Source organism: Ictalurus furcatus, chromosome 28, assembly GCF_023375685.1.
Source record: "Ictalurus furcatus strain D&B chromosome 28, Billie_1.0, whole genome shotgun sequence".
Taxonomy (NCBI): domain Eukaryota; kingdom Metazoa; phylum Chordata; class Actinopteri; order Siluriformes; family Ictaluridae; genus Ictalurus; species Ictalurus furcatus.
The window spans coordinates 2962911-2975362 of record NC_071282.1 but is presented as its reverse complement, the minus strand read 5'-3'; the positions used below and the strand labels follow the sequence as shown (position 1 = coordinate 2975362).

At 39.6% G+C, this 12452-nt stretch overlaps 2 protein-coding genes across 5 annotated transcripts in view; both read left to right on the top strand.

Moving 5' to 3' along the window:
* The first annotated feature begins 1142 nt into the window (after nucleotides 1-1142).
* On the top strand, nucleotides 1143-10451 carry chrne (cholinergic receptor, nicotinic, epsilon). 3 transcript variants are annotated; one of them, XM_053617850.1, is made up of 12 exons: nucleotides 1143-1429; nucleotides 2794-2927; nucleotides 3173-3217; nucleotides 4687-4796; nucleotides 4957-5112; nucleotides 6255-6358; nucleotides 6514-6714; nucleotides 7023-7137; nucleotides 7284-7398; nucleotides 7531-7738; nucleotides 8517-8650; nucleotides 8769-10451. In XM_053617850.1, exons 1-12 carry the CDS (start codon nucleotides 1366-1368, stop codon nucleotides 8934-8936), a joined length of 1554 nt encoding a protein of 517 aa, XP_053473825.1. In that variant the 5' UTR covers nucleotides 1143-1365; the 3' UTR covers nucleotides 8937-10451. The 3 variants fall into 3 exon arrangements, with proteins under 3 accessions (XP_053473825.1, XP_053473826.1, XP_053473827.1); XM_053617851.1 differs by having other exon boundaries at nucleotides 8517-8658; nucleotides 8769-8919; XM_053617852.1 differs by having other exon boundaries at nucleotides 8517-8654; nucleotides 8769-8842.
* Nucleotides 10452-10622: 171 nt separating this feature from the next.
* Nucleotides 10623-12452, top strand: part of pld2 (phospholipase D2) — a 32317-nt gene continuing 30487 nt past the window's right edge. The window contains exon 1 of one of the 2 annotated variants that reach the window (XM_053617840.1): nucleotides 10623-10796. The gene's annotated coding sequence lies outside the window, so the exon portion shown is untranslated. Of the gene's footprint in view, nucleotides 11292-12452 lie in introns of both variants that reach the window. The other variant, XM_053617841.1, reaches the window with a different exon arrangement.

Below are 12452 nucleotides of genomic sequence, written 5' to 3'. Positions count from 1 at the left end.
TCAGATTGGGCTAAGAAAAAGAGGTGGGAGGAAACCAGAATTCGTACCATGGTGAAACATCACGTTTCTCTTATTACGTTCCCTAAGTGCACCGGGCAAGCCGAAAGACACAGCTGCTGATCATCTAACATTTCCTTGGCTACTCTATCCAAGTGTCATTAGATCTAACTGGAGCATTACACGAATTCCTAACATCTCTGTCTACAGCGCTCTATAAATACTAGTGGAAACTGAGACACGCTACAAAAGAGCGTAACCGGAAACGCCACGTCCGGCTTCGCAGTGTTCCTTGCATGAGTGGTTTCTTCCCTAGTAAAATACACGTCTCTGACGTGTATTTTTACGTTCACCGTTCGTGTATGTTGATTTGACAATAAACAGAGTGGTGAGTTCAATAATACTTTCGCATTATTGTTAACTTTGACTGGTAGAGAGTAACTCTGGGTGAATGTGTTTTCAGACCCTGAACCCCATTATACTCAGGCCGTTCCATTACTTATGGCGCTAATCATTCTGGTATCTCCTTATGGATTATTGCCACTAATAAATTACGCCGAAACACACAGGGTGGAGACAGGAATCGAGCGCCCAACCCCGGAGCTGCGAGGCAAGCGTGCTAATTTACATAATGTTATTACTATTATTATTATTATTATTATTATTATTATTATTAAACTTAATTGCATTTATGTCTATGATTGCATTTTCTCTGCACATTGACAAAGCTTATGTTACATAATAATTATCTTCACACACACACACACACACACACACACACACACACACATATATGTATATATATACACACCTCCTGTGCCATTGACCCTCTCAGTCAAAGTGCTGGTTATTTATATCGTAGTGGGGTAAAATTGACAAGAGCCTTGCAGCCAGCTCTCCACTCTATCGGGTAAATTTGTTCTGTTTCTGATTCAAAGGAATCTGCACTAACAGGAACTTTTTTTGGAAACGTTGTCATGCTTTAACCCTGTGTTAAATATGGAATTGTTCTGGCAGTATTTTACTGCCAATACTGTATATTTCTTGTAAATATTCTTCTATCCTAAATGTATTGTTAGCACTCTTAACATATTCTTTCGTTATCCCTACCGTCACATTTGGGTATGAACCAAGTGGGAAACAATGATCCGAAATTCATTCTAATGGTGGCCCCGATGAAGAGGGGCCAAGCCAGGGGGGTTGACTTTAAGAGCTGTGCCAAGTGTTGGAGTGTAACCTGACCCGAACTCAACAACAGCTGAAGCTCAGGAAGGGCAAGGAGCCACTCAGACAGAAGGGCTCTTGGTGTTTCTTTCTTACAAAGTCTCACTCAGACGTGTCGAAGGTGGCGATCGACCAAGCCTGGCGATGGCGGCCCGGTCTATTTGGACTTGTTTGGTTGTGGCTGCGCTTGTGAATACAATAGTGCAAGGTAGGTGTGGATTTTTGGATGAAGCTCATATCTGTAGTGTCCTGTCTTCCTCTAGGTCTGTCTCTCTCTCTCTCTCTCTCTCTCTCTCTCTCTCTCTCTCTCTCTCTCTCTCGCCTCCCTTTGCCACCACTTTCTCTTTTTATCTTTCTTGCATCTCACCCACTTGGACCAAAATGATTATTGGCGGTAACGGTTTAACATCTAGCCTACATCACATGCTGAACAGTTGATACACTTGCAGGTACTGTAAATCTCTGATGTGCTGGAGAGAGTCCTAGAATGGGATCTCTATTTTAGATCATCTCTATCATCTCTATTTTAGATCATTTAGGCTCTCCAGCTGTCAGAATAGTACATATCCTTTGCTACTGGTTTAGTTTGGGATGTTTACTATGTAAGGAATAAATCACATTCTGATTACAGGAAAATAATAAATGATGAGGTGATACGCTTACCATGCCACAGTGAATTATTTTCCAATAACAGGACATTCTGGAATATTCTTGTTCTTATACCACAGCAATACGCCAGTGTTAAGGATTTTTATTTACGCCACGTCACACATTTCATCCATTTACAGATGTATTTTAATGTTGTAGAACGTGAAACGTGTTTTTTTATTATTATTTTCATGTTATCCTTTACGTTACTGCAGCATATTTTAGAGATTAGGAGAGAATCCATATTAGGCCGAGATGATCTCAGAGAAGACAGTGTCACATAGCAGGAGCAGAGGTTTTACTGTGACAGGGCAACACTCTAGCCTTTTGGGCAAAAATAATAAATCAGATGTACTGTAAAGAAGCCTTAATTTGCCATGGAGAAGAAAAGAAGAAAGAAAACCATGTGGTTATGTATTAGTAGTGCATACAAATTAGCACAGGGCATGCACATTCATTTCAATGTGTCTCTTTTTTTCCCTGTTGAAATGCCTAAGTAAAAAAAACAAACAAACACAATGCTTCGTCCTGAGTACTTTCCTGCGTTGGAAAATGTAAAGTTAGAGCTTTACCTCTGCCTGTTACAAAGCACTGACCCTGGAGACTCCTTCCATAGATGCGAACAAAACAAAACATCTCCTTAGAGAAAAACTTCACCATAACAAGTGGAGTGTTCGCCATACAAGCCCCGAGTTGTTATTAAAGAAATAATAATGTATTAGAACGAGCACATTAATATAAACCTGTGATTTGCAGATGCACTACTGTCAGAAAATGAATCAACATCTCCTGACCAATCAGAATCCAGAATTCAACAGAGCTGTCAGTTAGTAAACAGCAGCAGGAAGTCAACTTTCTCTCTCTCTCTCTTTCTCTCTCTCTCTCTCTCTCTCTCTCTCTCTCTCTCTCTCTCTCTCTCTCCAGTCAGTGGAAATGAAGAGTCTCTGCTCATGGCAGATATTTTTAAGAACTACAATAAGAACATCCGGCCAGCAAAGCATCCTGAAGACAAGGTGGACGTTCAGGTCAAACTCACCCTCACCAACCTCATCTCCCTGGTAACCACCAAAAATCCATGACCTATTCTACACTATAATAATAGCAGACTCATAACAATAGACAATGTGTTATACATTATCAAGATGGCTGCTGTCACATTCGTTTCCACAGTTCATACACTACATCTGTAAGCCACACATTTTGCAGTAATTAAAGGTATAGTCAGCAGTTAGACCAAAGGTATAGTTGAAGATTTATAATTAATTCATATTTGTTTTGCTTCACATATCCCGACATTCGGCAGAACGAGAAAGAAGAGACGCTGACCACCAATGTATGGATCGAGATCGTGAGTAATCAGGCCGGTGTTTTGGGCTAGTCACGATCTCTGACCTCTGTCGTGACCTAGGGTTAGGATTATGTCCCATAATTTTCCCTTGATCTCAGTGTAATTTGAATTAAACTCTCACAATAATGTCAAACAGGAAATGTAAGCCTCCTCTGAGGTACTGTTCATTTACCCATAATGCATGTCTTCTCTTAATGATTTAAAAAAAAAAAAAGGTTTGTAAAGACTGTTATTGGAATTTTTATTTATTTATTTATGTATTTATTTGGGGGGGGGGGGGGGTTCCATGCTGTTTTTACTGTATACATAGCATATCACAATTTAACAATTTAAACTGGTCCTAAAGGAATAATGCATAAACTATCATCCTCAATTCTACATATGTTTGATGTTGATGTTCCAGGGGTTCATGATGACCAACATTCAGGGCTGTCTAGACAGAAATATATTCAATTAAAGGACTACTCGTTAGCATAATTTGTACCTAATATACAGTACTGTGCAGAAGTTTTGGGCACATGCAAAGAAATGCTATAGAGCAAAGATGCCTTCAAAATAATGAAATGAAATGTTTCTACGTTTAAAAAAAAAAACAAAACATGAAAATCAGTACACAGTAGTAAATTAAACAAAGCCAATATTTGGTGCGACAATATTTTTTAAATAATAAGTAAAAATAGTAGACTCCGGTACGATTAGTGCAGTTTTTATAAGGAAATGAGCTGTAAGTTATATCGAGCATCTTGCAGAACCAGCCACGGTTCTTCTGGAGACTCTGACTGTCGCACTCACTTCTTATTTTTGCAGCAAAACCCATCAGCCAGTCTGAAAAGTGGTTTCTTACATAGTATCACTGCTTTCTTTAATGACATACAAACATTTTTTTTTCTGCAACATTTAATCTTGTGCTAGAAAACTAATGTTTGAGAATCGCACACATTCCAAAACAAACAAACAAACAAACAAACAAACAAACAAATAAACAAATAAAAGTTTTGCATTGGTGTTTATTGAAAGAATTGAACATAGCTGCTCTTAGTATTAAAATATCCCGTATTAAAAATGTGGCTTTCGTTCTCCTCTCAGTTCTGGGAAACATGTTGAAATTCGTGTACATAGTAATCTGATGTGATTTACAGCGATTATGTTGAGTAAAAAAATAAACAAAGGAATGTGTATACCTTTACTATGCGAGTACATTATTTATAAGCTAATGTCCTGGATCTGTTACTCAATTAAGAATGTGTGGAAACCATGGAAACCAATATTTATACTTAAATTAAGTATAAATTGCTGGAGTTTCTTAAGCAGTAATCCTCTGTAATATCTACTTTAACTCTGTAATGTCTATTTTACCTTAAAAATCTTGATCTATCCTCATGTCTGGCCTTTTGAATTTCATCTTTTCGCTGTAAGACTTCATATTATTTTTATGTATGTCTTTTTTCCCCCAACTCTCCCGCCTCCAGCAATGGCATGACTATCGCCTGGCGTGGAACACCTCGGAGTACTACGGCATCGACATTATCCGTGTACCCTCCACCACTGTGTGGCGGCCAGATATAGTACTGGAGAACAAGTAAGACCGTCGACCGAGTCCTTCATCAAAGAAGCTCTTTTAATCTACCAAAAAAAAAAAAACAATAATAAGCTGACAAAAAAATAAAATGTTTTAATGTTTCAAAATACCTTTTATCAATATTTTCCCATTCTTTCTCTCTTTCTGCTTTTGTCTGTAGCATTGATGGGAAATTTGATGTCGCATACTATGCTAATGTGCTAATCTATAGTGATGGCTCCATGTACTGGTTGCCCCCAGCCATCTACCGCAGCACCTGCTCTATAGAGATCACCTACTTCCCATTCGACTGGCAGAACTGCACGCTGGTCTTCAGGTAGAGGCGTAATAACGCAACATGTATTGTAGAATGTACTGATTTTTAGAGAACACTTTTTAATATTTAGCCAGTTTCCCTTCACAACCCTAGAATCGTCTGGACTACCCACGTCCTACCAATCAGGACAGGAAAATCTATCGATTCTATATCTGCCTGTCAATCTAGAAAGTTTTTCCCATTTTACACTAGCATTCAGGGGTTCTTTCCAAATTGGCGCACATGATTGTTTGGCGGAACGTGGCTTTGGAGGGAGCACTGGTTTGGGCGAGGGGCTGTATTTCATTTATTTCTGAATGTCAAAACAGCAAGCTCCAGCTAATTTCTGCCAAAAGTGCTGCCTATGTCTTTAAATATTAGTTTTACCTGTGATCAGAGCACATGGCTGATAAAGGAATAAAGCACTTCGCTTGTGCCGTTATAGGAAAATAATCAATGACAGGGTTGTGTGATGAAGCAGAGTTACTGTCACCGCACCGAAGTAGATTTTTTTCTGAAATCAGAAGGTCTTGTGTGTTTTATTCCTCATATACCATAGTAATCTGCCAACAATTACATGTTTTTATTAATGAAATGACAGGTCATGCTTTTTATCCATTTATTTATGTACAGTTAATGTTGTGAATGTAAATGAAACAATTTAGTTCCTGTCATCACTTACGCTGTACCTTCACGAACAGTCGTTCGGGAAGAAAACACGCATTACGTGTTGTTACCAAGAAAGCACGAAACGCAAAGTCACCTGTCTTTACTCTGACTGGGAAACGTAATGTTGCAGCTTTACCTCCGACACTGGAGACTCCTTCCAAAGAGATTACGTAAACGTCTCCTAATGGAAAACGTCACCATATAAACATTTGCTCTTGTATTTATTTATTAGATTTTTTTAACGTTTATATTAAAAGTTAATGTCAATAAGTTAAATATTCTAGCTTGAACAAATCATTTATTCTAGTTATATGTTAATGGTATCTGGAAAACCAATCTATTCTATTGTATGTTTATTAGACTGTCAATGTTTCTACCGTCTCAGCCCGACTATTCAATCAACGCGTTAGAAAAGTGCACGCAAATGTCAGATAAACAATCAGCAGAATCTTAAACGTATTGATTTTTTTTTATTCCATGGCTGTATTTGATAGGTCTCAGACATACAGCGCTAACGAGATCAACATGATCTTGGCCGTCGATGGCGAGACCAACAAGCCCATTGAGTGGGTGGATATTGACCCTGAGGCCTTCACTGGTAACAAGAACACCCCCACTTATAATACTGCTCTCTACTACAGCTTCTAGACAATTCAAATGTCCTGGAGAACTAAAATTGTTCTAGATAAGCAGATATCTATCCAGTCATATATTTACACCAACTAGACCGCAGCCAATCATGTGTCTGTGCAGAAAACGGTGAGTGGGCTATCAAGCATCGGCCGGCACGCAAACTTACCAACCCACGCTACTCCCCGGACGACCTGGAGTACCAGGAGGTCTATTTCAACCTCATTATCCAGAGGAAACCCCTCTTCTACATCATCAACATCATTCTGCCCTGCTCGCTCATCTCCTCACTCGTCGTACTGGCCTACTTCATGCCTGCTAAGGGTGTGTGTGTGTCTTAAATAGTTATTTCAGATCTTTCTTTGTCATTGGTCCTTTATTTTTTCGTCTTGCTTTCATTTTAATCACTGGTTCTTCTTTATTTTTTCCTTCTTGATTTTACTTTTCATTCTTTCTTATTGGTTCTTCATTATTTTTTTCTTTTTGATTTAACTGTATTTCTACATTTCTTTCTCTTACTCATGTTTTTTTTCCTTCCTGTCTCCTTTATTTATTTATTTATTTTTGGTTGGTTTTATTTTTCTTTCCTCCTCTCTATCTTTCTCCCCGACTTTCTCTGCCTCACCTCCTAGCGGGAGGACAGAAGATAACGGTGTCCATCTCCGTCCTCCTGGCTCAGACTGTCTTCCTCTTTCTGATCGCTCAGAAGATTCCAGAAACATCTCTGTCTGTACCTCTTATTGGAAAGTGAGTCTGTGTGTGTGTGAACATTGTGTTTCTTTTAGCCCTTTTGTTTAGCATGGTGCATCAATGTGTTGCCCCCCCCCCAAAAAAAGGGTTATGTGCTGAGCTTAATTTCTGTGCTGGTTAAAAGTTTGGAATCATCCTCTCAGGTACCTGATCTTCGTCATGTCCGTCACCACACTCATCGTCACAAACTGCATCATCGTTCTGAACTACTCATGCCGGACCCCGAGCACCCACAGCATGCCTCGCAAAATCAAACATGTACGTCCTCACTCTATGTTGATGTGCTATTTTTATGAACATTTATGTAATAATATCTGCAGTATACATGCATGATACAATACTACAATATGTTGCTGATCCTTTAAGCAATGTCTGTCATTTCTTTGTCAGATTTTCCTGGAGGTGATCCCTCGGTTCCTGGGTATGACCCCACTGGTGGAAGAGGGAGAGGAAGCTGGAGGGATGGACGGAGTAAGGGAGAGGAGACGCAGCTCATTTGGCCTGATGCAGCGGGCGGAGGAGTACGTGCTGAAGCAGCCGAGGAGCGAGATGATGTTCGACAAGCAGAGAGAGAGACATGGACTCACGCGATCGTTTGGTACACACCACTTCTACTCAGTGCTCTAGTTTGTATTAGATAAACAGACAGACTTATAGGAAGATGACAGACTGACAGATGGATGATAGATGGACAGACAGACATATATTAAGGCAGACAGACAAACAGATGGATGGATGATAGACAGACAGACGATAGACGGGCAGACAGATAGATATGAAAGACAGAGACACAGATGAACGATAGAGAGAGACAGATGTTTGACAGACAGACGGATGATGGTAGACAAACAAATAGACAGACGGGTGGATGAATGCTAAACAGACAATAGATGGACAGACAGATGATAGAAAGACAGACAAATAGGAAGACAGAGAGACAGATGAATGATAGACAGAAAAATGGATGCTAGGCAGAGATGACATAGACAGAGTGACTGACAGACAGACAGAGAGTGAGAGAAAGACAGGCAGATATACAGACAAACTAGCTGACTGACAGAAAGACAGATGTTACAGATAAATAACCTGTCAGTGATTTTTAAAAATATTTTTTTTTTGATAAAGTACAGGCAATGTTACAGCAGAAACTATGCAAAACGGTCTGGAATAGCAACATTTGCCTCAGATTTGTTTGTAAATGACTAAAAAAGAGGTAATATACAGCTAAAATTTCACCGTAATTATATTTAGCATAAACCTCTAACAGAACTTCCACGGATTCCGCCATATTAGGAAACGTCAACATTCCGTCACAGCCTATGACTGTTTCTCGTGTTTATATGCGTGCGTGTGGGTGTGTGTTTGTCTCCCTCTAGTGGACGCTATAGATGTGAGCACCACGGCCAGTCTGTATAAGAGTTTGGCTCAAGCAGCTCCAGAGATTAAAGAGTGTGTGGACGCCTGCAACTTCATTGCAGAAAACACAAGGGAACAGAACGACATTGGCTCTGTATGTATGTATGTATGTATGTGTGTGTGTGTGTGTGTGTGTGTGTGTGTGTGTTTATTTCAGTTTTTTTTTTTTTACTTGTGCTTTTATAATTTCTCTTCTTTGTTCTCGTCCTTAGGAGATGGAGAGCTGGGTGTTGATCGGAAAGATGATCGATAAAGTCTGCTTCTGGGCAGCCATCTTGCTTTTTTCCATCGGAACGGTGGCCATCTTCCTCATGGGCCATTTCAACCAGGTCCCAGAGTACCCTTTCTCTGGGGAAAATAAAAAATATGCTCCCGAGTAAAGGGTGAGCCGTTCCTGCTCCTGCTGGTCTCTCAGAAAAAAAGAGACACTGAGACAGAGAGAGAGAGAGAGACAGACAGACAGAGAGAGAGAGAAAACACGAGCACAGTTTTAGACATATACAGAATGCGATGTGCCGTTTATTAGCATTTAATGATGCTAATCTTAGAGGTTTTGGCATGAGTCCAATTCAGAAAAGCATACTACCCACCCTACACTGCATGTCCCATGCAAGAACAGAAGCTTCAGTTATGTCCCAAACCACATTCTTCTAATGGTATGTCAAAATAAGTACTCCACCTACAGAAACAATGGCATAATATTCTCAGACACAGTTTAAAGGTGCAGTTTGCAATGTTCAAAAGTATTTATACAGCTGTAGTAATTACATAGTTCAAAGGGGAAACGTGTGATTTACGGTATTGCCATGCAATGGACCCTGGTTAGTTTCTTATTTTAAAGCTTTTGTTTACATTTCTTTCTGGCCCTGAAAGAAATCTCCTTCAGCTGGAACAGAGCCATGTAGGAAGATGTCATTTCAGTAGAGAAGATGCGGTTCGGTTGATGACTTAGGGAAGGATTTTTCATTTAATCTCTCAAGCAACAGAGAGCTCTAAAAAAAAAGAAAAAAAAAAAAAGAAAAGAAAAGCTAACCGCTTCTTTAATATGTGATTTCAGACGTAGTTGCGGTCATCTTTGGTTTATTTATATTATTTGCAGAACTCATGGAACGTGAGGTATTCCACAAAGCTTAATGTGTTTTGAAATACAGTGATGGCTTTTACAATGCTTCTCCAATTGTGGGTGAGGTGTTTATTTCTCTTAATATTCTACAGTAACAGTGATTAAATTGTTCAAATTGTGTTTGTTTGTTTTTTAACGAGACTGGAGAAGTGTACTGGCTTGTTTTTGTTTTGTTGTTTTTTTTGCATTATTTCAAATTTCTTTCGTGTTTTCATACTTTTTGTTACCATTGGGATGTTTGTGAAGCATTATTTTCTATTTGCTTCTGAAGATGTAGCCTAGCCTCTTCTCTATTACTTAACGAGGCTACTTAGCGCAGTGACTTAAACCTTACAGATGCAACTACTGTCAGATCTGCAATTATAGAACACAAGTCAACACCTTCTGACCAGCCAGATTCGAGATATCAACAATTTACAGATGATCCACTTTAAATGGAACTACAAATTGATTTTTTTTTTTAAACTACAAATTGTCGTTCTAAAAAACAATCAAGTTCGGATTTCGTGAAATCGACTCGGCTTTGCGTTGGGCTGCGTCACACCACCCCGTAGTTGATTATTTTCCCATAAGAGCAACCCCTGGTGGTGTTTTCTTCCTTACATAATATCAGGTGTGCTTCCAGTTTTGAGAAATGTCATCGAAGAACCATTTTTGAACATTTTGGTAAACTGTTTTTGTTATTTTAAAAGAAAAAAGACAATAAAGTAAATAATCATTCAACACCACGAAGATACTTCCATATAATGGTAACATTAAAAAAATAATAATAATTAAGTTCTCTGTGGTACCAACCAAAAATGTTATTATTTATATTATTATATATAAAATATTTTCCCAAAGACATTTTCTGTATGATTTCATTTGTTAGAGTAAAACTAAGTTTATGAAGTTTAAGCTAGAAAGTAAAACCGCGCATGCGCGAGGTTGCGACACTCAAACAGGGGGCGCTGCTCTACCGGTGTTTACGGTAAATCCTGCTCAAGTTCGCCTACGTCTCCTGCCTGGGTGTAGCGATGGAAGTCGGAAAGTTTGAAGACTCCGGGAAGGACCGTGGAGCCTGCTAATGTCTGACGGATAGGACTGCTCTCTTATCTCGGCTCCTGTTTCCCCGAGGGTGAGTAAAAACGGAGGAAAAGTTTCCTCGCGCGTGTGCGACAGCCGAAAGAAAGAAAACACGTGAGGCATTTCTCTGTACATTTACCGTACCTCCGCGTGCTTCTAGGAAATAAAACCAACAGGCTGGGTCGAAGTAGAATTAAAACGCCATCGGTTTTTCGCTTTCGTGTTTTCTTCATTGCCATGCCTTCAGACTTGAAGGCGTGGTGACGTGAATGGTGGGAGAAGGGCATGGAATGGGGTGGAGGAAATGAATGGGAGGGTTCGGTTCCTCTGGAAGAAACTTGAGAAGAACGTTAAGCATCTCAATCCAGTGGAGTGGTGCAGGGTTAAACGTGGTGAATGTGGCTCTCAGATGAGAAACAACAAGCTGTCTGAGGGTTTTTGGGGGAATTCTGGATGTTCGGTTTAGGAGGAGATCACTAATGAACACTACTGTGGTCCGAGATTCCGAAGTGACGTCAGAGGAGCCGCCTAGGAAGCACCTGAACAGGTACACTTCAGTGTTTGTTTGGAAGCAAGGCACCACTTACAACAAAAACATATACAGTATGTTACAAGGTGGAATTCCCACCAAGTGTAGGCTCCTGAGCAAGTGTCTCCATGAGTGGGATAATATCATCACGATCCATGATGTTTCTAACCAGGAAAGGTGGCATTTCCTCATTGGAAGCATCATGGATCGTGACCTCATGCGTTGTGATTATTATTATCCCGCTCATGGAGACAATTGATCATGAATATTTGAACTTCCTGATTATTTATGGAGCTTAATTCGTAATATCGGCAGATTCGTTCCTGGGTGCAAAATGATGATCTAATGAAACGTCAGCCAGATTTCGCACAATAGCTCAAGAACCGGTTGTTTGTAAGATTTTAGATGGAATTATAACTATGTCCAGAAGATTAACGGAGCAGATTGTAGGACCGATCCAAACAGGGGCAAGGTCACAGCAAGGTCAGATGTCTGAAAGGGCAAGAGTTGTTGGCGGTCGAGGGAATTCCCGAGGACCACTTGTTATTACATAAGAGTAATAAACCTATAAAAGGACAAGGTTTGGGTAGCAAAACTTATTTCTGAGACTGCGCCACCCTCTGTAGCAGTCCTGATTTGTCCTAATCAATAAGTTTGATATCTAGTGTGTGTCCGTAATGATATCTTTTACTGGCTTTACTTTGAGCTTTTCTTGTAAGTAATGCAAAATGATCATAGTTTCATTTTCTTCCATTTTAAATGTAGTCTATATTATATAGTAACTTAAAATTTAAACCCCAGACTATGATTTTAATGAGATTTTTTTTTTATTTGAAACCTAGACTTGGTAACATCTCATTAGAAGTACTTTATATACTAATCTACCAATTGCCCTTACTTTGACAGTGCAGCGCCTCCCTCAGCTTGTCTAAATTCCGAATTACATACGTCAATCTGGCTGCGTATATCAAGATACGTTCCTCCGAGTCTATTTTTCCTTCATAACGAAATGTGCAAGCAAAAGGTCATGTTTAAAACTAAAAAAAAAAAGAGAAAGTTTGAGCTAAACAACTTGCAAAACAAGTGCGATAGGTACCGAAGCGCTCTTGTCAAACCACAGGTTTGAGGTGTGTACCGCACAAGTCGGCCATTTACAGCTTTGATACCCATATAGGAAGA

What these genes read in the sequence shown, in the direction of transcription:
- chrne (XM_053617850.1), top strand. Translation starts at nt 1,366, where the DNA reads ATGGCGGCCCGGTCTATTTGGACTTGTTTGGTTGTGGCTGCGCTTGTG. An exon ending in TCACCAACCTCATCTCCCTG is followed by an intron (nt 2,928 to 3,172) that starts GTAACCACCAAA and finishes GACATTCGGCAG; the next exon opens with AACGAGAAAGAAGAGACGCT. An exon ending in TGCCTCGCAAAATCAAACAT is followed by an intron (nt 7,399 to 7,530) that starts GTACGTCCTCAC and finishes TTTCTTTGTCAG; the next exon opens with ATTTTCCTGGAGGTGATCCC.